Source organism: Bos indicus x Bos taurus, chromosome 25, assembly GCF_003369695.1.
Source record: "Bos indicus x Bos taurus breed Angus x Brahman F1 hybrid chromosome 25, Bos_hybrid_MaternalHap_v2.0, whole genome shotgun sequence".
In the NCBI taxonomy this organism is placed as follows: domain Eukaryota; kingdom Metazoa; phylum Chordata; class Mammalia; order Artiodactyla; family Bovidae; genus Bos; species Bos indicus x Bos taurus.
The window spans coordinates 13310150-13335506 of NC_040100.1; the positions used below are offsets into that span (position 1 = coordinate 13310150).

A 25357-nucleotide genomic window follows, 5' to 3' on the forward strand; every position below is an offset into this window, starting at 1 on the left:
ATGGCGTTGAGTTGTCTGTGTTTCTACAAATGGGGCCTTGGCGTTAGAAGATGCTCAGCTAACAGGCCTGAGTATTCACTGAAGCAGAGCTGAGACCAAGGGAAATGGCAGCTGTTTGAGCCTGAGGTTAGGTATAGATGGGCTTCCCAAGTGGTGCTAGTGATAAAGAACCTGCCTGCCAATGCAGGAGATGTAAGAGACGTAGGTTTGATCCATAGGTTGGGAAGATTTGCTGGAGGAGGGCACGGCAACCCACTCCAGTATCCTTGGCTGAAAAATCCCATGGACAGAGGAGCCTGGTGGGCTACAGTCCTCAGGGTTGCAAAGAGTTGGGCACAACTGAAATGACTTAGCACATATGCATAGGTTTAGGTTGGGCTTCCCTGGTGGATCAGATGGTAAAGAATCTGCCTGTGATGAGGGAGACCCAGGCTCAATCCCTGGTTGTGAAGATTGCCTGGAGAAGGAAATGGAAACCCACTGCAGTATTCTGGCCTAGGAAATCCTTAGACAGAGGAGCCTGGCAAGCCCTAGTCCATGGAGTTGCAAAGAGTCGAACATGACTGAGCAACTAGCACATAGGTATAGGTAGGCTTCTCTGCCCATGGGATTCTCCAGGCAAGAATATATGGAGTGGGTTGCCATTCCCTTCTCTAGGGGATCTTCCTGACCCAGAAATTGAGCTGGGTCTCCTGCATCACAGGCAGATTCTTTACCATCTGAGCCACCAGGGAAGCCTATAGATACAGACATAAAGATATAGAGCTATAACTCCATAACTTCAACCAGAAACCGTTTTTACTAAGGAACAACAGGAAATAGTGTTTGTGTTTCTTCCCCATTAGGATAACCTCCTGCTGTTTTTTTGGTCTCCACAAGTGCTCAGCACTTAGTCTAACAAAGGCATCCTCCATTGCCTGGCAGTGCTGGTTGGCCAGATGAACAAATTGCAGGGATGAGCAGGCACACTTGGCCTCTATTCAGATCCTTTCTGGTCAGCGAGGATAAGGTGTTGAGTTGAAGAGGTGCCAGGAGCATCGGGGAGGGGGCATCTCTCACAGACAACACAGTCAGAGACACAGACTCTTACCTCAGGGCTGAGAGGAGGTGACCTCAGGATGGGCTGGGCCATCTGTGGGGCAGGCTGGACGGGCCACTGTGACTACTCCCCTCTCTTCCTTGGGGTGTTCTTACAACCCACCCCTGACACTGACCTCAGACTTCACACCTTTATACCACACGGTATACTAGACTTTCTTATTTCTCTTTCCTCCTAGAACTCAGCCTTCCTTCACTGTCCATCTCATTCTAGACCCAAAATATTTCCTGGAGTGACACTGTTTGCCAGGATACCCCCTCACCAGTTCCTCCCTCTTTGTCCACTCTCTCCCTCCTTTATCCTTCTGCTTCACTTTAAGTTCTTTTTTTGTAATATTTATTTATTTGGCAGCATACGGGATCTTTCGTCTTCATTGCAGCATGTGGGATCTAGTTCCCTGACCAGGGATCGAACCTGGGCCCCCTGCATTGGGAGCGTGGAGTCTTAGTCACTGCACCACCAGGGAAGTCCTTTCTTTAAAGTTTTTGATAACACTTCACATGTATTGAGTACATCATGCTGCATGGAGAGCATCTGTTTTCATCTCATCAGATTCTTACCACGGTGCTTTTAGGTCTTCAGGGCAAAGTCTTATGCCCAGTTTACTGGTAAAGAGACTGAGTCACAGACGGTTGGATGACTGCCCAGCAGGACATTTAGATTGATGTGCTTTCCCTGCGCCCTAGGACCTGTGTCCCTGCTCGTCCTCGAGTGAGCATCTTGGTGCTGTGCCCTTGATCCCAGATTAAAATACGGTGTTTGGGTTAAAATTGGGAGTATCTTAGGACCTTATTTCCAGAGTGCTAGAAAATCTGTCTCCGTGAATAGAAGGTCAGGATGGAGGTAGATCCACCCCTCCAGTCTCCTGCTTTCTCATGGCAATAGGAAAATTTATGTTCCCATTTATAATGGGAATCAAAGGAAGCTTAAGGGTTGTTATCACCAGCTCCACATTTTTTTACTGCAGTAAAATACTTACACAATTTATCATCTTTAGTGTAGACTTCAGTGACATTAAGTACATTCAGAATATTTTGCAACCATCACCACTGTGTACTTGCAGAACAGTCTCATCTTCCCAAATGGGAAGCCTGCATCCTTTCAGCGGTCACTCCCTGCTATCCCCTCCCCCTTGCCCTTGGCAACCACCAATCTGCCTTCTATTTCTATAAATATGCCTGTTCTGGACATTTCATACAGTGAAATCACATGTGACCTTCTTTCTTCTATTACTTAGCATAATGTTTTCAAGGTTCATCCATGTTATAGCCTGTCTCAGAGCTGTTATCCATTGTATGGGTGGACCACAAACATTTTGTGTATCCATCCATTCATTGGTGGACATTTGGGTTGTTTCAACTTTTTGGCTACTGGCAGAATGCTAAACACATGTGTATAGTGGTTGTTGGAATCTCTGCTTTTAGTTATTTTGAGTGTATTCCTGGGGGTGTGACTGGAGTGGAGAGGGCAAGGAGAAGCTGAGAAACTCAGACTGTCTAGATGGAGCCTGAGAATATGTTGTGAGACCCTAGCTTTTACTCTGAAGGAAATGGGGAATCATTGGAAGGTTTCCAGCAAATGCATAGGCTGAGCTGACTTATGTGTCCATAGAGCCTTGAGAGTTGATTGCATGAGAGCAGAGTGGAAGCCAATTAGGGGCCATGGCGGTAATCCAGGCAATGGGATGATGGTGGCTCAGTTGACATGGTGGCAGTGAAGATGGTGGGAGATCATCAGATCCAAGATTTATTTGGAAGGTAGAGCCATGAGGACTTCTGACCAATTGGCCGCAAGGCCAACACCAAGGTTTTCACCCCAGCACTTGGAAGAATGGACTCAGTGTTGCCTAAATAGGAAAGATAGGTGGGATGGGCTTGAATGGAGGGTCAGTTAACGATTCCTTTCTAGCCACGTCTGAGGGATCTCCTAGACATAATGAGACAGTGAGCAGGCAATTGGATGTACCCAGGCTGGAGTGCAGAGGAAGGATTCAGACAGGAGTGTATATTTGGAAACTATTGGAATATAAATGCTGTTGAAAGCCAAGAAAGCAAACATTATCATCAAAGAGTGAGTGTAGATGGAGAACAAGGGAGAACCAAGGACTCTGCCCTGGAGTCCTCCTCCTCTGAACCTCAGAGAGAAAAGAAAGAGTCAAGGAGGAAGATCGGAAGGGGCATCTAGGAAGACATCCAGGTGTGGAGAGCCTGCTTCCAAGGAAAGAGGATGACCTGCTGTGTCAGATGCAGCTAGGTGCTCACACGTGATGAGGACTGAGAACTGGCCATTCAATTTCAGAAGAGTCATCTCTGACTTTGACAGATGCACTTGCATCAGAGTGGTGAGGATGAGAGCCTGCTTGAGTGGCTCAGGAGAGAACAGGAGAGAAAATTGGAGGCATCAGGTGTAGACAGCTCTGAAAGGGGGCTTTACTGTAAAGGGGAGCAGAAAACAAGGAGAGACAGCTGTAAGGAAAGTGGGTCAAAAGAGAAGGGGATTGTAGACTGTGAAGGGCTTGGAATGAGCCAGCCAAGAGGGAAGATGGTAACTGTGGGTGTTATTCTAAAATGTACCCAGGATTTTAAAATTCAGAGATGGTGAGGACAACAAAGTGGGAGATTATTGCCATTAAAAAGACAGTTTTTCACTCTCAGTTTTCAAGAGGAGGAGGCCTGCCATGCCATGCAGTGCCATCTGTGGAAGAACCTGAGGCAGTTAGGAGGAGAAGCAGTGAAGAGACAGTGTGAGCCGAGGCCTTTTTTTTTCTTTTTCAGTTTATTTGTGTAGTTTTGGTTGCACTGGGCCTTCTCAGCTGCAGCGAGCAGGGGCTACTCTCTGGTTCCGATGCAAGGCTTCCTCGTTACTGTGGCTTCTCTCGTTGTGGAGCATCAGTTCTAGGTGCCTGGGCTCAGTAGTTGCAGCTCACAGACTGCAGAGCACCGGCTCAGTTCTTGACCACCACGGAAGCCCCTTTTCTTATTTTCTAAACTCTTGATGCTTTGGCACTTAACTGGGGAGAGACCGCCCCTCCCAGGACTAGCCGGTTCTAAGAGAGTGCAAAAGACCCGGGGGGAGCATGCCTTTCCCATGCAAACTAACCAGTCCGGAGCCCACATTCCCAGCCACCGCCTCCACCTGGTCTTTCACTACAGGAGACAACAGCCCTCTACCCTGATCATCCCAGGCCCGGGAGCCAAACAGCTGGAGATAGCTCCCTAACCTGCAAATACTCTAGCCAGCCAGTCGTAAGCCAGATCAGCTGCTTGCGTTGCCTCACCCATTCTTCCAGAAGAAACCACAATATGGACTCTGAGCTCAGACTTCCCTGGTGGTCCACTGGTGAGTAATCTGCCTGCCGGTACAGGAGACGCGGATTCAATCCCTGATCCAGGAGGATCCCACATTGCGTGGAGCAGCCAAGCCCATGCACCTAGAGTCTATGTTCCGCAAAACAGAAGCCAGGGCAATGAGAGCCTGAGCACTGCCGCGAAGAATAGCCCCTGCTTGCCACAACTAGAGAAAGCCTACATAGCAACAAAGATCCAGCACATCCTGAAATAAATAAGGAATTTTTAAAAATTGAAAGTGAAAGTCAGTCAGTGTCCGACTCTTTGCGACCCCATGGACTATAGAGTCCATGGAATTCTCCAGGCCAGAACACTGGAGTGGATAGCCGTTCCCTTCTCCAGGGGATCTTCCCAACCCAGGGATCGAACCCAGGTCTCCCGAGTTGTAGGCAGATTCCTTACCAGCTGAGCCACAAGGGAAGCCTTTGTGGAAATAAGGAAAGATATTTAATATAGGCGTGTTTAGGGGAGAAAGAATTGCAGGAGTGAGGATGGGAGTAGCGAGAGTAGCAAGAGAGGATGGAAGGAGGGCTTGGCCTCAGCTAAGAGCAAAAACAGTTCAGTTACAACAAGGGCGACCACACCACGAAGTTTGTGGATGTGAGAGCTGGGGACATTCTCGTTTGTTGATTTCTCAAGGAAATAAGAAGCAAGGTTGCTGGTTGAGAGGGAGAAGAAGGGAAGAGGTGTTGGAAGTTTGCCAACGGAGAACAAGCTGGGGCAGAGTCTTCTAGCAGTGACGGAGGAGGAACTCGGGCCCTGGAGCAGGATCGCAGGGCAGCTCTGAGGACCCGTCGGACACACACAGAGCCCTGAATTTAAGGAGAAGTCAGCCAACAGAGAGATGCGATTATTGGCATCAGTTTTGCCAACAAAGCAAAGTGGGAGTGGGGAAGCCAGGCCACTCTTAAAACAACCAACTATGGCTTTGGACTTGGGGGGCGGGGAGAACGCAAGAGGAGGGAGTCTGTTGTCAAGGTTGCAGGGCCAGTGGACTGCGGGTCCCAGGGGAGTGGGAGGCGGGATGAATCTGGTGAACTTGAGGAGATGAACTAGAACAGCAGGGCTTGGGTGAGAGAGTGGAGTGCTTATGGCCAGAGAACACAGATGAGTTTTGTTTGTTTGTTTTCTTATTTTTGTCAAGCTGTATTTTCTGTAAGACATATGTATTCGTATTTTGCAACATAATTTTTTTTCACAAACGATAAATGTGTTTTTAAGGGTGTGGGTAGGATTTGGACAGACAGAGGTGGTCTTGTGGGGGACATTTCTGGAGAAGGATGGCCGGGCATCAAATGGGATGCGTTTCCTGAACAATGAACTGCCCCGTGTAACTGGCCGTGGACTCTATAGGGCCGATGGCAGGAAAGATGTGGAGGAGGGCGGAGATGCTAAGGAAGAGCGTGTACTTCACTCAGCAGAGGGTGGGGAGCCAGTGAAGGGGTTTGAGGGTGGACACGTCCAGAACACAGATGGGCTCTTTGTCACTGACAAGGAGAGGAAGCAGTGACGGTGACAAAGCTCTGCATCTCTGGGTGGAAATTCCTAGGTCTGCCTCCCTGTCTCTCCCGTTCTTACCTCTCTGTCAGCTGGAACAGTTGTGGTGTGTTGCATATATTCTTTGGAACAGCAACAGTAAAAGCAATTATTTTTAATTTCTGCTCTTCTCCTCCGTAATGGAGCTATTAGACTTTGGCAGATCCCTTAATATGATTATCCTTTTTGAATGATTTCTAATTGAAATGTTTGCGCTGATGGTGGTAATTGCAGTGGAGTTTGAAGAACGAGGCTGTAGACTCACGTTCCAGGAGCTCATCGACCGTAGCTTGTGCTCCTCGGCAGGTGGGGACGAAACCCCGGAGGGGACGCGGGGCCCCGGCGACTTCTTGGTTCTGGTTATAAGGATGGGTCTGGCTCACCCTGCCAACGGTGTGGCAGGTCCCTGTAGGGCCAGGCAGGGGCTTCCCATTGAGAAGATGACAGCTGTCCATCATCAATCCAGAATTCAGAGCAGTCACCCCTCTCTGAGATTGCCAGCAATGCTGACTGGCCCAGCCGAGGTGACGTTATGCCTTGTAATGATTTATTTCATCTCCGCATCAACCAGTGAAGCATCAGCCACCTGCTTGAGCCTTGCCCTGCTTCCAGCATCACAGGGTTGCCTCCAAGCCCTTCTGTTTGCAGGACTGGGGTCTTGGCGTAGCAGGGAGGCCACCCCCCAGGGGCTGGTCTCCCAGGCTCTTTCCAGTCCCTCCTCTGCACCATCCGTGTCAAGCTTGGTCTCAGTTAGGACACCAGGATGTGAACTGATACCCGGGCACCCTCTTGACACTATGGCAAGTTGTTGTTGTTAATATTTATTTATTTATTTTGCTGTGTCGGGTGTTAGCTGCAGCAGGCAGGATCTTCAGTGTCATGCAAGATCGTTCGTTGCCCTGCATGGACTCTCAATCATGGTGCATGGGCTTCAGTAGTTGCAACACGCAGGCTTAGTTTCTCTGTCCCCAGGCATGCGGAATCTTAGTTCCCCGACTTGAGATCGAACCTGTGTCCCTTGCATGGCAAGGCAGTTCTTAAACCACTGAACCATCAGGGAAGTCCCCCGTGGCAGGTTTTTGACCATGGCCTTTAGGGGACCTTTCCACATGCCACCAACGCCAATAATGGTCACACACTCATTCCACATCTTCAGTGCGTGGGGACCAGCCTCCTGCCCTCCTTCATCTTTGGGTTTTGACGGCCTGCCAGGATGCAGACAGCGAGCTGCTTGGCTGTGGCCTCCTGGTGGGGCCTTGTCCCAGCTGGGTGGCTGCTGTGGCCAAGTTTTAATGAGGAGGCCCTAGGGGACCGCTCCTTCCCATTGTGGGGAATCCTGGAGCTTCTGTATTCTGAATGAATACACTGAAGAGAGCTGTGAGCAGCAGGTGGGGGACCCAAGGGGACTCATACAGTGAATCCGTCTCTGCCACCGCAACCAAAAAATAAAATATCATCCAGGTAAAGCCCATCACATGAAAAGAGCAGGCTGCGTGGTGGCAGAGGTGTTTCCTAAAGGGCGATGTGAGAGATGCCGGGAGGAAGACACATCCTGTGTCTTTGACAGTGAAAGGCTAGGGCCCGAGTCCTTCCTGCCTCTCTGCCTCCTCTCCTCCGTCTTCCTCCCCTCCCTCCTCCACCTCTTCCCCTCCTTCCCTCCTCCTTCTCCGTTTATCCCCCTGTCTCTCCCCCTAGCGACTACACACTCCCTTGCTGTCCTTGGCTTCAAGTTCAGGTCAGCCAGTTCGTCCCTGGGACATCACGGAGCCCTTCCGCACCAGCATCTAGCTGTAATGTCAGCAAGGTGCTCACTCCTGGGAATACAATAAAAAATCAGAGGAATAATTTCTCTGCTCTTGGAGACCTGATGCTTCAAGAGCGAGCTGGCTCTGCAGGATGGATCTGCTGGTAGAAACACAAATTCCTGAGTCCCGTCTCTGTAAGTCTGGTTCCATGATCTGGGCTGCACCTGGGAAGCTGCGTTTTTCTAAGGAGCCATCCAGGTGATGCTGGTGGATCCTAGGCCAATCTCAGAGAAACATTCTTTTCAGTCTTGAGGCTGTGCCCAGAACCACCTGTTCGAGAGTGTTGGTTGACAGCTGTGCACTGTGGGTCTAACTGCCCTGCTGGTCCTTGGGCGGTTAGAAAGTCTAGTGTCTTAGAGAAGGATCTTACCACGCATGCGTGATCATGTTGGGAATTTTCAGATGTCGCACTTCAGGGCTGGAGAGTATTCTAACTTCTCAGAATTTCTCGATGTGCTCAGCAGTGGCTCTCTAGAAACCTGGGTGACCCCACTGCTCCCTCCCATTCCCCCTTCTCTCAGTCTCTCGTCCTCTCAGGACCACTTTTTCCACCTCCAGGCGTGCCTGTCACTGGCATTTCTCCATTACCTGAGTGACCCTGGCTTGTAACTCTCCCAGAGGGAATCTTCTCTGCAGTTTGCCTCTTCTGGCTGTCTGATGAAACATCCACCCTCCCCCAGATCAGAAGTGGCAAGGAGGGGAGATCGTTGTTATTGTTCAGTTGTAAACTCTTGTCCAACTCTTTGCAACCCCATGACTGCAGCGTGCCAGGGTTCCCTGTCCTTCACCATCTCCCAGAGTTTGCTCAAACTCATGTCCATTGAGTCGGTGATGCTATCCAACCCTCTCATCCTCTGTCGCTCCCTTCTCTTCCTGCCCTTAATTTTTCCTAGCATCCAGTGAGTCGGCTCTTCCTATCAGGTGGCCACTGTATTGGAGCTTCAGCTTCAGCACCAGTCCTTCTAATGAATATTCAGAATTTATTTCCTTTGGGATTGACTGGTTTGATCTCCTTGCTCTCCAAGGGACTCTCAAGAATCCTCTCCAGCACCACCATTCAAAAGCATCAATTCTTTGACTCTCAGCTTTCTTTATGGTCCATCTCTCACATCCGTACATGACTACTAGAAAAATCATAGCTTTGACTAGACAGCTGTTTGTCAGCAACGTGATGTCTCTGCTTTTTAATACGCTGTCTAGGTTTGTCATAGCTTTGCTATTCAGCTGCAAAGAACAGAAACACACCCCATTTAAGTCAAGGAGGACAGATCACAAAGACACAAGGGGCTCTCACATCACCCAGGGGCAGAGTGCAGAGCCACACCAGTCAGCAGGTGGGCAGCCCAGGACTCCAGGCTGCCCTGCACTCCCTGGTCTCACCCCTCCGAGGGGCATCTGCCTCCCTCTGCTCAGCCATCCGTGTGCACAGGGACCATCAGAACTGCCCCCAAATGGCAGCCTGAGCCCTACAGATGGCTGAGACCCTCTAGTTCTAACTCCTGGCACTGTCTCAATTCCAAGTTTCAGAAAAGCATAATTTGATTGACCCTTTTGGGATCCATGCTCAGTCCTGGTTCAGTTAGCTGAGACAGGGGCTGGACTTCATATGCTTTTCCAGGAGAGGGGCCAGGTGCTTCTCCGAGAGGGGCCAAGAGCTGCAGGGAATGCTTGACAGTGAAGTGGTTGCTGTTCTGGGGTAGCTAGTGCCCCGAAAGAGGGTGATATCCTGTGTCCATAGGCATGATTGGTGTGAGATTGCTGGGAAAACATGGAGGGCGAAGGAGCACTATTATTGAGCTCCTACTGTCTCTGCACTGGTCTCACTGCATGTCTTTTCACAGCGATGCTCTGCATAGACTTAACTGGGAGCCAGAGGCTCCATTCACCTCACACAAGTTCAGTTTTCCATGGCAGCATCTGCATTCATCAAACTTGGTCCCTTCAACTCTCAACACTGGTATTTCCATTGACCCCACTGCTGCTGCACCACATGGGTACCAAGAAGTATCCCGTGGTGTCAGAAATCTGGACATTAAACTCAAGCTCGAGATCTGAAGGAGCAGATAAAGATCTATTGTTGAGATCTATAGTTCAGTTCAGGAGAATCCCACCTAACAGCTTCCTAGCAGCCCCAGTGGACTTTCATGGGGCTTCCCATATGAGACGTCTCTATCGCCTAGGAAAGCATCTCACCAGCATTTCTGGCCTTTGGCAGACTGGGGTTTTGCTGGCTCTTTCACAAAGCCATTTCTGGGGAGTGCAGTGAGGCAGAAAGACTAAAATGAAGGGCTTTGAGAGGCGGATGGTCCTGACCTCTGCTCTGTGATTCATGCTGGGTCGCTAGTTCTCCACGGGCTTCAGCAGGAGAGGTCTTTCCTCTTTCACACAACCTGGGGGTTTTTAAATGAGACAGTGTGTGAAATGTGCTTTGCGCTCATGCTGGAGACAGTAATCACTCAATAAATGGCAGCCATAATAATAGTAATAATAATAACCTAGTTGCTTGAATGCAGGATGTTTCTCTATCCCCTACAGCACCAGTAAAATGCCTTAAAGGAGGCTGCTTCTGTTTCTACTTCCTCTTCCCACTCCTCACCCTCCTTTTCCTGTCCCTCTTCCTTTCCCCCTCCTCCCCCTACTCTTCCTCACCCTCCTTCTCCTTCTTCAGGTGAGATACAATTAGATAACATAGTGCAGGTTTAAAGTATATAACATGTTGTTTTGATCTCTATACTGCAACAAGGTAACCACCATAGCATTAGCTAATGCCTCTGTTCAGTTGCTAAGTCACGTCCAACTCTTTGTGACCCTGTGGTCTGCAGCACGCCAGGCTTCCCTGTCCTTTACTGTCTCCCAGAGTTTGCTCAAACTCATGTCCATTGAATCAGTGCTGCTATCTAACCATCTTATCCTCTACTGCCTCCTTCTCCTCTTGCCCTCAGTCTTGCCCAGCATCAGGGTCTTTTCCAGTGAATTGGCTCTTCACATCAAGTGGCCAAAGTATTGGAGCTTCAGCTTCAGCGTCAGTCCTTCCAATGAATATTCCAATGAATACGATTTCCTTTAAGATTAACTAGCTTGATCTTCTTGCCATCCAAGGGAGTCTCAAGAGTCTTCTCTAGAACCACAATTCAAAAACATCAATTCTTCGGTGCTCAGCCATCTTTATGTTGCAGCTCTCTAACAGGGCCTTCTTTATGGTCCACCTCTCTAACAGGTCACGTACTTATCATTTCTTTTTTTTTTTATGGTGAGAATACTTAATATCTACTCTTAGCAACTTTGAGTATATAGTACAATATTCTTAATAATAATTACAATGCTGTGCATGAGAGCCCTGGAACTTGTTTATCTTCTCACTGCAAGTGTAGACCCTTTGACCAGTATCCCCCAATTCCTCCACCTTGCCTCCAGCCCCTGGTAACCACCAGTCCACTCTCTGAGTAGATTCTATGAGTTTGACTTTTTTAGATTCCACATATAAGCAAGATCTACAGTATTTGTCTGACTTATTCCACTCAGCATAATGCCCTCAAGGTCCAGAAGTGTTGTGGCAAATTGGAGAAAAGGATTTCCTTTTCTCATGGCAGAGTAATATTCCATTTTCTATGTATCATGTGACTATCGCTTCTCTCTCTCTCTCCTGCAGGACACCAGCCATGATCGGCTGCTCGTTTGTGGTCAACAGGAAGTTCTTTGGTGAAATCGGTCTTCTGGACCCTGGGATGGATGTGTATGGAGGAGAAAATATCGAACTTGGAATCAAGGTCTGTGACATGGTGTCCTTTCTTCTTGGTCTATTCATGTTTGTGAGCAGTACTACCTGGTCATTTTTGATGTGTGTTTAAAGCTTCCTTAGCTGGGTGAATTACAGAATGGCTCACCCCCACTTCTGTTCCTAAAGATGTTCCAGCAGGATTGGTACCCCACCCCCTCCCCAGACAGAAGAAACCTGGGCTTTACCCACTTCAAGAAGTTGAACAATTTGGCCATGCCTGGGTGATCCAATCTAGACCTTAGCTAGAGAATATGGTTCCTGCACCCATCCAGTTTCATTCTCTCCTTAAATCTTTCTGAAAATTAAATCATCTCCTTAAATTAGAATTTCCAGCCTACATATTTGGACAGTTCGTGTACATAGAAGAACCATAAGATGCCAGAGGAGAGAAGGATCCTGCTTTGTGGGACTCTCCTGTTTCTTAGAAAGGTTTCTAAGGAGGCTGTTGGGGAAGAGGAAGAAGATGCAGAAGGGGTTCTTGCTGGCCCCACGTTCAGATCAGCTCCATTGCTTCAGCTGGGTTTTGTTTAAAATTCTGTTTGAAAAATGAATTTCACTGTAAAAAAAAAAAAAGTTGGGCATATTGATGCATTCCAACCTCTTCATGTTAGAGTTAAGATAAATGGATCTCAGTGAAGGTTTGGGTGAGGGGAATCCTTTAGGACCTGGTCACCACTTAACTGGTGTGTCTTCCTGCGTACCACAAAGAGGGGGCTCCAGAGGGTGCCCATTTAGGGTCACTGGGTCCCCACTGGCCCCTGTCCTGAGATTTTGCATACCTGGGAAGGAAGCTTGTTGGAAATGACTCGGACACAATTATAAGGTTTAAGTTTATTGAATTTCTTCCTTTTTCCGCTGCTGGAATCTCCTTTTTGTGCTGCCAGGCAGGTACCCAGCACGGAATCCCTACCCACAATCAAAGCCTGTTCTCCATGTCAGATTTCACTCGTTATCCCTAATTGCTCAGAACCTTTAAGATACCCTGCCAGCCCCTCATCTACACTTACACCCCCCTCCCTTCATGGAATGAAAGACTTCGTGTTCTTATGATGTAATGAGCGTCCAAGATGCAGGAGCAAAGGGGATGGTGGGGACCTTCCCTGAACCCTCAAGTCACTCCCTTTTGGAAACTGCAGACTCTTCTGTATTTTCAGTTCTGGGCTGGGTTCTTTCCTAAGTGGAATTTACATAGGATTTCTTTGAAAGCCCATCAATGAAAAATCCCATGGATATGTGATCACAACTAGTGTACTTGGCGCTTAATCCATTTGGAATTTAATTGATGGAAAAGATCTGGACCCAGAATGTTGAACTTGGCCTCTAACTTCCGTTTCTGCCCTGGTCCCATCTCCTCATTCCGCTCTCATCCCTTCCTTAGCTCTCATCTGCTTCTAGCATGCCAGGGAATTGACTTTTTTATTATGTATATTGTATTTCTCTAACTTTATTAGCCAGATTGCAAGCTTTACGGGGCACAGAGCTTCATGGTGCTCACCTTTGCATCCCAGGCACATAGAACCGTGCTTCACACATGGCTCAATAGGTATCTGTTAGATTGATGACTGGGCACCTAAAGGGACCCAGCATGCGTAGTAGTGAGACTTTGTGGAGACAAGCCCCTTGATTAAATGGAAGATGATAACTTATCCAGGTACTTCCTTATGAAAGGAAGGAGCTGAAGGAAGCCCTGCATTGAGATGGTTAAGCTTTTTTAAAATGTTTCAGAATTTTATGATAGTTTATAAAATCATAAACTATTTTTATGTTTCTTTATTTATATAATGTTTATTTATAATGTGTTTATTTATATATAATGTTTATAAAATTAAAATCTATGATAATTTGGTAAATTGTTGATTCTAAAAATTTTTAATATCTTATTAAGAGGGATTTGAATGTCTCTGTAATAATGTGAGAAGGATGCCTGTGGAGGGTAAGATGACACCAGCAGAGGGGAGACAGGATGATGGATGGAGCAGTGTCCTCACGGGGGCAGGGGCACAGGTGGAGGGGTTATGGGGACAGGAGGGACCCCCAGATTTGATTGCCACGGCAGGCTGTGGTCTGTGGAAAACAGAGGTGGAAACATCAGGACCGACTGCTAAGGCGCTCAGATGTTGGTCTCCCCACGCGTAAAAGTATTTTCTTTGCATCGACCTGGACCCCGCAAAGGTCTGGGTGTGAGGCTCTGCCAGGCTCCGTGGTGGTGGCGGTGATGATAGTCCTGCGTGGCTGCCCTAACCCTGCAGGAGGGGCGGGGCTTGTCAGTTTCTCCCTGCGGCAGCACCACCCGGTACAGCACCGCCCCTGGCCATCAGCTGAGGGCGCCCGTGAGTCCCGCGCCGCACCTCCGAGGGACAGGCTGGAGTGATGGGTTCCAGAGCCTGCTCCCTGGCTTGTCTCCTACTGGTCTTCTCAGCACCTTGCTGCTCTCCGGACCTCTTTGTGAAGGCGTCGGATGGAGGCGCCTGCATCCTCCAGTCGTGTGCAATCACCAGTCTCTTATCCGAGGCACCTCCAGCATCCACGCTGGAGATTTGGGAATGATTTATGCTTTTATTTCCCATAGCCTCACAGTCCCCGAGCTTTTTGGCACCAGGGACCGGTTTTGTGGAAGGCAGTCTTTACACGGATGGTGTTCCGGGTGGTGGCTCAGGTGGTAATGCAAGCAATGCATTCCTACTCAATCGCTTCAGTTGTGTCTGACCCTTGGCAGCCCTACTGATCGTAGCCCACCAGGCTCCTGCAGCCATGGGATTCTCCAGGCAAGAATACTGGAGTGGGTAGCCATTTCCTCCTCTAGGGGATCTTCCCTTCCCAGGGATTGAGCCTGGGTCTCCTGTATTGCAAGTAGATCTTTACCATTTGAGCCACCAGGGAAGCCCTCACCTTAACCAACTTCCTGGCACATACTTATCTATTCTCAGAAAGGAGCCCAGGAAAGAGTCCACATCCTTCAAGCCCCCCCTCCCTTGAAAAATACATTATTATGAAAGCCATCCCTGCTGCCTGAGAAAAACCAGAGCTTTATGTAACATATACACTCATATATACATATATAAAATTGTATAAAGTGTACACAGATACATTTATACAGATTAACCTATAATAACCTGCAGGAAATAAAGTCATATGCTTTAGCTATGCAGGGGAATTTTAATTTGAGAACACTTACCTTTTCTTTGTGATTTCTTTGACTAAGAAATAGGTCCATCAGTGATCAAACTATTCTCTGACATTTTTCATTACCTTTTAATTCCATCCTCAGTAATTAAAGAATAGGATGAATTGAAAGCCTTGCTGTGGTTCAGGGGAGGTGGGGGGGCAGGGGAAACAACAGGGTTTACTCCAGGGCTATTGCTTGGATGAAAGGCAAGCTTGCCCATGACCAAAGCCCATCTCTCCACTGCAAAATCAATGCAGTGGAGAGATGGGGGAAAACATGCTTTCTAGGGCTGAGAAAATAAATGAGATCAGAAATTGAAAGGTTTCATCGTGTTCTGAGTAACATTAATCAGCAATTATTAACAATGTATATTATGGTAATATGTCTAAATGGTAAGAGGAAAAAAATTCAAGGAAAAAAGACCAAATAGATTACTTTTAAGTGGTGTCAGATGGCTTCAGGTTTCTCCAGTATATCCATCTTCTTGGGGATGAAAAGGCACTGTCTTATTCTGAACCCTCATATAAAAGAACGACTGACACACACCACTGCTGAATCCTGCCTCCCGGAATCTGAAAGGAAGGCAACAGAAAGATGCGGTCAGATCCTCCAGCCATCAGAAAAAGTCTTAGCTTGTCAGGAATCTCAAGGACTGAATAAAAGGCAGAATTCCTGTGTGTGCACATTGTTGTTGAAAATATTTTTGAGACCAGCGACCCATGATGGAGGTGAAGTCAGCAAGAGGGTGGTGGGTGAGAGAGGGGGACACAGGCATGATAACCTTCTTACCTGGCCCAGCCCGGCCCCCAGGACCCTCCTCTTGGTGCAGCTTTTGCAGGAGGCTCCACAGCAGTCCCAGGTGAAGGATTCAGACTCATGTCATGGTGAACGACCCCTTGGAAGGGAATGGCTACCCACTCCAGTATTCTTACCTGGAGAATTCCATGGACAGAGGAGCCTGGCGGGCTACAGTCCATGAGGTTGCAGAGAGTCAGACACAACTGAGCAACTAACACACACACACAGAGTGAATGATGGACAATGGGTGTGTATATTTTATTTTACACCAGGTGAGAATGATGTTCTTAAAATGCAGAGTTTGAGCTTGATGCCACAACTGCTGATGGCATAGTTCACGGTATCCCCATACCCACATTGTTCTGAAGAGTTGGGATGCCATTCTTAAGACTCCGGTGGGCCCAAGGTTGGCATCTATGCCATCTTGCCCAGCCCAGTGCACTTGAGCTGAAGATGCTGAAGACCTGCAGGCCAGCCCACAGACTCAGGCTCTGTGAGTCCCCATGCCAACTGGAATACCTTCAGCAGTAGACTTGATAATCAGGGGGCAGACAGTATAAACAGTCCTGATTGGACACTGAAAGTTCAAGTATCATGAGTACCAGTGTCTGAGAGTGAAGATGAATATCTCAGCTCAAGTAGAAAACATGAAAGGGTTCTGACCAGCCCTGTTGATTGATGCTCTGATCCCCACCCCAGCCACTCCTCTGTCCACGGGCTTTGAGACTTATCATCCAGCATCCATTTTAACCATGGAAGATTCTCCCTGCCCGCTCTGAGACCCCTGACATCAGAATCCCCCATGTCCAGAAGCCTCCTGTGACCTTTGTCTTCCATTGGGATCTCTTGGGCTTAAGTCCGCTCTATCTATTGGATGTTGTGGTTGGATAATGGTCACTCCTGGAAGCAGACCACCAGTTCAGTCCCATTTGCCTTATCCTTAGACTGCATGAGTCTTTGGTCCTCCTTTATCTGCTGTTGATGGTCATCTCTGACTATGGGAATATCTTCACAATGTAAGGTTAGAGTATACCTGTGATAAAACTCAGAGCAAAAGTCCTTGGTCTTGTTTAGATAGAATCAACTTCGGGTTTCACAGACTAGTCTTTAATCTGGATCCATATATTAATATTTCAGGTGACCAGCAGTTCAACTGAATGCTTTTGGATATAATAGGGAGGCATGTTGAGAGCCCTCTCCGCTCTAACAGACACTGAACTAAGGAGACCACAATAGACAGACATGGCTTCTATCTCCATAAAATTTATGGTCAGGCAGAAAAATCATTCATTTAGCAAACAATTACCAATGTAATAGGTGTAAAAAGATAAGGTGAGAGAAAAATAAGAAGATAGCAAAGGAATATAACCTACTCTAGGCACTTGGGAAGCTCCTCCTTAAGGAAATGAGGTTGAAGACTTGAAAAATGTGTTGAATTTAGATAGGTCAAGAAAGTGTGGGAGTGGAGTGTAGGAATAAGAATATTCCAGGCAGTTTTAGTTATATGAGATGATTAAGTTCTAGAGATTTATTGTATAGCATAGTACCTGTAGTTAATAATGCATCATGTCCTTAAAATTTTGCCGAGGGTAGATTTTATGTTGTGTTCTTTTCACAAAATGTTTATTTATTTATTGAGGTATAATTGACCTACATCACTGTGTACATTTAAGGTGTACAGTAATAATAAAGAATGCAAGAGGAAATGTTTGAGAGTGATATGTATGTTGATAGCATAGATTGTGGTGATATTCCCAGGTGGCCCAGTGGTGAAGAACCCACCTGGCAGTGCAACAGACTCAAGAGATGCAGGTTTGATCCCTGGGTCGGGAAGATCCCCTGGAGGAAGGCATGGCAATCCACTCCAGTTCTGTTGCCTGGAGAATCCCCATGGACAGAGGAGCCTGGTGGGCTACAGTCCGTGGGGTAGCAAAGAGTCATGACTGAGCACACACGCACGGTGACGAGATGGTTTCCCAGGATTATGCTTATCTCCAAATTCATCAAATAGTTTACATTAAATATGTACAGCTTTTCAATATCAATCATGCCTCAATAAAATGGTTTTTAAAAGAAAAAAATATGTTCCAGGCAGAGAGAAAAGCATTTGCAGAGGTTTGGCATTCTGAGAGGAAATGTATTCTGGAAACTGTGAGGTATTCCAGGTGGCTGGAGAAGGTAAATGTTAGGGAAAACTTATTAGATGCAGCGGCAGCAATCTTGAGTGGCATCTAGGTTATGCAAGATCTTTAAACAGGTATTTGGCTTTTTCTTAAGGACCACTGTGAATATTTTGAAAGGAATAAAAGGAGACATATGTGATAAAGAAAAAGACATCTGTATGTGTGTGGTGTGTGTCTATATATAGTCCCGTGTTGGATCTATAACCAAGATCCTTTGGAAGCATTTAAGGTGAGTGTGGCTATCAGACTTTTTTTATATAAGAAAGATCATTATTGCCATGAAAAGATCTCGAATGCCATGTCGAGAATGGATGATAGAACTGAATGGACTCAGAGGAGAGCCAGTAGGAGAGCCTAAACTGTGGTTGGGGCAGCGGGAGAGAAATGGACAAATTCAGAAAGCAGAAGAGACAGGATCTGAGGGTTGAGTGTATAGAGGGGATGAAAGTGAGCCAGGGGCAAGGCGGACTTCCGAATTACTGGCTTGAACAATTGGGAGATGCTGGTGCTCTTCTCGGAGATGAGAGGTCTGAATGAAGGCACAAGACGATGCTTTCTGTGTGAGAGGGGTCCCGACACCATCCAGTTCATCCAGTAGGCAGTTGGGTGTGTGGAAATTAAACAAAGGAGAGAGGACAAGGCGTGAGTTAGATTTGGGCATCTTCTGTACATAGAGTATATTTGAAGTTGCAAGAAGGAAGGGGTTGCCTAGAGAAAGAAGGAGAGGGGATAAGACAGAAATCCAGGAGACAAAAACCACCTTTAGGGCATGGAAAGAGTAGTTGGAGAAACAGCTAAGAAGAAGCCCAGAGCAGGCATGGAGAGGAAGGGGTGGATCCAGGTACCATTCAGGGGCCTAATGAACAAGGACCTGGTGATGAGTCAGCACGAGGAATGAATGGGAGGAGAGAGTGGTATACCTCCCAGGTCTGAGCAACCAGATAGATTCACTTAGAAAACACTGGCAGAGAAGAAGGTGTGTCGGTGAAAATTCGAGGAATTCCATTTTAGAAATGTTGAGTCCTCTGTGACTTGGCCACAAGATGTTGAAAGAACATAGGAGTAAGGTGGGGTTCCAACCGAGAGCGGGAGTTGGAACAGGGTTCTAGGACAAATGTGGCGTGTTCACCATCCCATCCCGGGGTCTACTGGACCTAAGCGGGGCTTAGGATTTGGGCAGACTTAACAGCGGTAGGACATGGTGATTCCTTTTGTAATATGAGCCCATGGCTTACAGCAAACAGTAGCCATAGGTGCTATACCTAAAGAATTGAAGAGTTAGGAAAATAGTGTTTGTTTGTTTGTTTTTAATTGAGGACTCATCTCTTTTTTTCTGAAATATTTTGGGGAAAAGATCTTAGTTTTTTAAGATGTTTAGAACTTTAGAATCTCTGCTCCATACTCCAATTTCGTGCAAGGATGTGAGTTTCCAGATGCTCATCCAATCCGCCTGCCTTTGCCTGTTTGTATGGCACCTCCCAAAAGGAGATGGCGAAGCCACCACTGGAGCCAGAGCTCGTGAGCCACCTACCTGTAAAGACTTAAAATCTGCAGTGTCGTGTGGTTCTTCCAGCCTTCACTGCTCCGTGACATATACCTCACAGTACAGAATGGTGCTTTGTAGGAAAGAGCAGGAGAAGGTTCATTTAAACAGAGACTGCTGGCATGAGACAGCAGGACCATTTTGCTATCTTTATTGAAATGTATTGCCATCCTTTTAAGTCATAAAAATAGACATATAGATATAGATATCTAGAAAGCTGAAAAAACACACACATGCATGAATACACACACACACACACACACACACACACACACACACGCTCCAAAAGAAACCTTCCCTGAGAGATCTTACAAAAGACAACCAGCAACGTGATGTCAGTTGTAGAATAAAATGGTTTCCATCGAGTTTCTAAAATTCTTCAATTTTAGAATTGTGTACAGGCTGGGAATTCCACCCCCAGTGGGTGAGGGGTTTAGATAATATTGTCTCTTGCTATTTTTTCCCCCACAAAACAAATTGGAGAATGAAGAATTGTCATTACATTTTATGTTAGTTTCCTTTATTTTAATTCAACATTTTATTATGGAAAATTTGAAACATAACAAAAATAGAACAGTCTAATGAATCCGAATGTACAAATGATTCAGCTTCAACAAATATCAACATTTTGCTGTGTGTTTTTCAGCTACTGCCTCTCAGCTTTCAAAAAGCAAATCCCCAGACATCGAATTGTTCTGCCTATAAAAATTTTAGAGTGCATTGCTAACATAGAAGGACTTTTTTAAAGCATAGGCTCAAAATAAATTTACTACGGTAAAATTCATTACCCAGTTCATGTTTCTTAAAAGTATTTCTCAAAATTCTGTGCGATTTTTCTCAACAATATCATTGATGACTTGTTCAAGCAAGATTCCAAACGAGGTCTACAGATTGCATTAGATTGATATCCCTGTTTTTATTTTTTTAATTTTTTTATTTTTAATTGCAGTATAATTGTTTACAATATTGAGCGAGTTTCATGTGTATAGCAACGTGATTCAGCTATGTATATTTTCAGGCTCTTTTCCGTTATAAGTTATTGTAAAATATTGAATAGTGTTCCTTTTGTTGTTTAGTTGCTAAGTCATGTTCAACTCTTTTTGTGAGCACAGGGTGGGTAGCCCACCTGGCTCCTCTGTCCATGGAATTTTCTAGGCAAGAATACTGAAGTGGGTTGCCATTTCCTTTTCCAGGGGAATCTTCCCAGGTACTGAACCCACAACAATGAATCCTTCATTGCAGGCAGATTCTTTTCCACTGAGCCACCTGGGAAGCCCATGCTACACAGTAAATCCTTGTTGATTATGGTTTTTATATAGAGATGTGTGTCTGTTAATCCCATACTCCTAATTTATCCCCTCCGACCCATATGCCTCTTAAGTTTCTTTTAATCTGTACCATTTTCCCTTACTTTTATTATTCTCATGTCATTCATTTACTGAAGATACGAAACCATTTGTCAGGTAAAAGTTTGCACTCTCTGGACTTGGTAGATGATCCTACTTAATGTCTTTAACGTGTTCCTCTCTTCTCCATTTTGTCTAAACTGTATTAGATCTGGAAGGTTGATTAGACTCGGTTTCCTTCATCCACCCCTTCCTTCTTTCCCGCAAGAACGCTTCAGGTGATTCTGTAAACTTCCTATCACATTACATCAGGAGATACATACAACCTGGTTGTCTGGATTTTAGTGATGTTAAGATTCAACAGTGGGTCCATGTGTTTTCAGCCTGATTCATCCGTTATAAAATTCCCCGTCATCCTTTCACCTAGTGATTTCAGCAGCCACTGACAATCCTTGCCCAGATCCATTATTTCATTAAGGCTTACAAATGGTGATTTTAAAATTTTACATTCATCCTGCGTTTATAAAACATAATGCTGTTACTGAAAAAGAATTTACCCTCATCACCTGTTTGGATACTCCCAAATATAGTTCAAATAGGAAAGGCAGAATAAATGCTTGATTTTTTCCTTTTATTTAAACAGTTTTAGAATAATAAGTTGATAACATAGCAGCCTCCAAAGGTGACCAATGAATGGGCTTTTCTCCAGTAGAATTATTTTTTTAAAATAGATATCTTATGTTTCTAAATCCATTACAGTCATTACTCATTTTTTGCTCATTTTGTTTTTATTAAAGCCTTACTTAATGCAGTAAAATGCACAGATTTTCAGTCTTCAGTCAAATGGGCTTCACAGTTATGTACATCTCAGTAATCGCCTCCCAAAGTGTGATATTGAAGATTTCCTTTGCCTGTGAAAGTCCCCTGTTGTCGTTTTCCTGTCTTTTCTCTCTATTTCCCTATATCACCCACTTTAGGCAACCATTTTCTGATTTTCATCGCCATAGGTTAGTTGTGTCTGTTCTAGAACTTCTCATAAATGGAATCATGCCTTATACACTCTGATCCTCAGCGTTGTTGTTTAGTCTCTCAGTCGTGTACAACTCTTCTGTGACCCCATGGACTAGCCCACCAGGCTTTTCTGGCCATGGGGTTTCCCAGGCAAGAATACTGGAGTAGGTTGCCATTTCCTTCTCCAGGGACTGTTCCCAACCCAGGGATCGAACCTGGGTCTTCTGCTTTACAGGAAGATTCTTCACTGCTGAGCCACTGCAGAAGTCCTTAATCTTCCAGCTAAGATTAATCTTAGCTGGATGTTAATCTTAATCTTCTGCATGTTTATGAGATTCCTCCCTGTTGTCGTATCTATATCAGAAATTCATTCCTTTTTATTGCCGAGAATTACAGCAATGTATGGGCTTCCCTGGTAGCTTAGTTGTTAAACAATCTGCCTGCAATGCAGGAGACTGGGGTTCAATCCCTGAGTTGGGCAGATCCCCTGGAGAAGGAAATGGCAATTCACTCCAGTATTCTTGCCTGGAAAATCCCATGGATGGAGGAGCCTGGAGGACCATAGTCCATGGGGTCACAAGAATCAGGCACAACTTAGCGACTAAACCACCACCACTCCATTGTGTAAAAATATGATCATTTGTTTATTCATTTTTCCTGCTGAAGGATTGTTGGGTTCTTACCAATTTAGGACTGTTATGAAAAACATGTGTTTTTTGGACATATGTTTGGATTCTCTTGGGTAAGTACATAAGAACTGAATACTTAGAATATGGGAAATATGTATGTTTAACTTGTAAGAAATGGTCAAACAAGTGTCTAAAGTGTTTGGGTCATTCTCCGCTTTCACCAGTTATTGTGTGAGAGTTCCAGGTGTCCACATTTTGCCAGTATTTGTTTTAACGAATCCATTAGGTTTGAATTGGTACCTCAGTGTTTTCGTTTGCAGTTCCTTCATAGCTGATGACACTGAACACTTTCTCTTGTGCCTAAGAATAATTTTCACAACATCTTTTGCCCATTTTAACACATTGTTTAATTTTGTTTTATTGCTCATTTATACAGATCCATTATGTGTTCTGATTATGATCACTTTTTCAGAAATATAGTGTATATATGTGTGTGTGTAAGTATATGTAAGCCAACTTGTGGCTTATCTATTCATTTTCCACTTCTTCTGGAAGCTTTATGGCTTTAGCTTTTACATTTATGTCTATGATCCATAAAGCAATGGAGAAAACAAAAGAGAATATCTTGGGGGGTATGCAGTACTTTTTAGACTGGATACGAAAGCATTAACAATTTTTAAACAAAGTGCTAGTTTGGATTTAATCAAAATTTAAAATTTCAGCTCATTTAAAAAGATACCAGCAAGCCACACACTGAGAAAAATATTTACAGTGGCTATATCTGACTAAGGAATCTTATCCAGACTAAATATAATGACACCTAAAAGTTAAGACTAAAAAAATGGCAAAACATCTGAAGAGCACTTCACAGAGCTTCCTAGCTTTCTGGCCCAGGAAGTTTCAGCTTTGTCCTATATATTTCATGTCCCAAACCTGGAATCAGCCATCACTCTAAGGACCCCTGGTTCCCCCTCGTGGGAGATTAGAGACCAAAGTCTTGTCTGTGAAGGTGCTCATTACTTCTAAGACTTTTCAGAAAAGCTGGATAACACTGACCTTTTTAGAAAGAAAAATGTAAGTCATTCTTTCATACTAGTATTTCCAATTTAAATTTATGATTATAGAAGTTTTACTTCTTTGATTTTATGCTTATCTTTCACTGAAAGCTTTATTCTAATTGACAGAATAAGTCTGATTCTTATTGACATAATTTCTCATTTGCTTTATCCCACTATGTATGTTATATATGTATATATAGTGTATGTTCTCTATATGTATATAGATATATATGATTTCAGTATAAGAATGCCAGCTAACAAGTTGACTGAATAAAATTCAATATTTCTTTTTTTTTTTTTTTTGTCCTTAGGATATATTTCCATAGTCACGTGTGGTCAACGCTCTGTTTTAAAGGTGTTTGGAATCATTTTTCTGTGTAATTATGCAACTTACTTGATGTAGGATGTTAGAGCTAAATTTCAATGAACAACAAAGTTCACTTTTTTTCTATTTTACTGAGGTTACAGGTCAGGTAACTGATTTGACCTAAAGTTTTGGCTATTTTTTAAGACTTTTTTAATGAGCAGTTTTATGTTTGCAGCAGAATTGACAGGAGAGTAGAGAGATTTCCCCACACATGCGCAGCTTGTCCCACTGTAACATCCCTGGCCAGAGTGCTGCATTTATTACCAGAGATGAATCTACACAGACCTGCACTAATCGCCCAAAGTCCCTGGTTTACATTATGCTTCACTCTTAGTGTTGTGCGTTTTGTGGATTTGGACGGTGACAGGGATCAATCATTGCAGTGTCGTACAGATGTTTCACTGCCCTAAAATTTTACTGTGCTCCCCTTATTCACACTCCCCACCCCCACTCGCTGACAACCCCTGATCTTTTTATTGTGTCTGTAATTTTGCTTTTTCCAAAATGTCTAGTTGTAATTGTACAGTATGTAGCCTTTCCAGATTGGCTTCCTTCACATAGTAATTTGCATTTGAAGTCCCCCCATGTCTTTTCAAGAATTGATTGCTGTCTTTTTTAGTGCTGAATAATACTCCATCCTTTGGATGTACCGCAGTTTATTTATTCATCTATTCATCTTGGTTGCTTCAACGATTTGAAAATTATGACTAAAACTGCTATAAACATCTGTGCGAAATCGGTAGCATTGTATATTCATGGCAGTGTGTATCAAGCACTCTGCTTCTAGGCTTATTTCTACCCAGCACCCTCTCTGGCTTTTGGTTCTGTGATACCCAGAAGCCCATACTGCCAGAGAAGCTGCGAGTCTGTGCTGCTGCTACACATGGACTCATTTGGTGTGTAAATCGTCCCGGTTCACCTTCACTGAGGCTGAGCTTGTGTATCTGATTCACTGTAGGCTCTGGGATTATTCCTGTTGCTAGAGCTTTGGGGAAAAAAAATCCAACAACTGCTAAACCTGAAAAAATACTCCCTCTACCTCGTCCCCCACAAAAAAAGGGAAAAAAAAGCATCTTATTGATTGTCAAAGCTAAATTAAATGCTTCCACACCAAAGCTAAGCCAGAGAGGAGAAATTGCCCAGATAGAGATAAAGACAGGGCCCCCCAAATTCTGAAAGTGGGCAGAGAATGTCAAGAAACAGCTACACCATTATCAACAAGTAAAGGGACACCAGAGAGAAGAGAAGGGAGGTGGTGGTGAGCAGAAACCACAGGCTGGACCTTCTCTATCACCTTCACTGTTGCAGGACTTTTTTGCACCACAGTCTGTACTCGGTGCTTAAGATGAAATTTGGGCCTTTCCCACACGTGCATTTATTTTAATGTATGTATGTCTGTTGATTTATTTGGCTTCCTCGGGTCTTGTTTGTGATACACAGGATATTCGTTCCATCATGCAGATCTTTCGTTGCGGCACACGGACTCTCTAGTTGTGGTGTGCTGGAGCAGTAGTTGTGATGTGCAGGCTTAATTGCCCTGCAACATGTGGGATCTTAGTTCCCTAACGTCAAACCCATGTCCCCTGCATTGTAAGGTGGATTCTTAACCATTGGACCACCAGGTGAGTCCCCACAAATGCATTTAAATGGGATAAACATTTCAAGCTAATATCTGCTGTCAGTTGGCACTA

The 25357-nt window shown here is 45.1% G+C and overlaps 1 protein-coding gene across 1 annotated transcript in view; it reads left to right on the forward strand.

The window, feature by feature from the left end:
- GALNT17 (polypeptide N-acetylgalactosaminyltransferase 17) overlaps positions 1 to 25357 on the forward strand; it is a 432156-nt gene that overhangs the window by 334160 nt on the left and 72639 nt on the right. The window contains exon 6 of the mRNA XM_027526765.1: positions 11437 to 11554. Coding sequence (XP_027382566.1) covers positions 11437 to 11554 — 118 coding nt within the window. The remainder of the gene's footprint in view (positions 1 to 11436; positions 11555 to 25357) is intronic.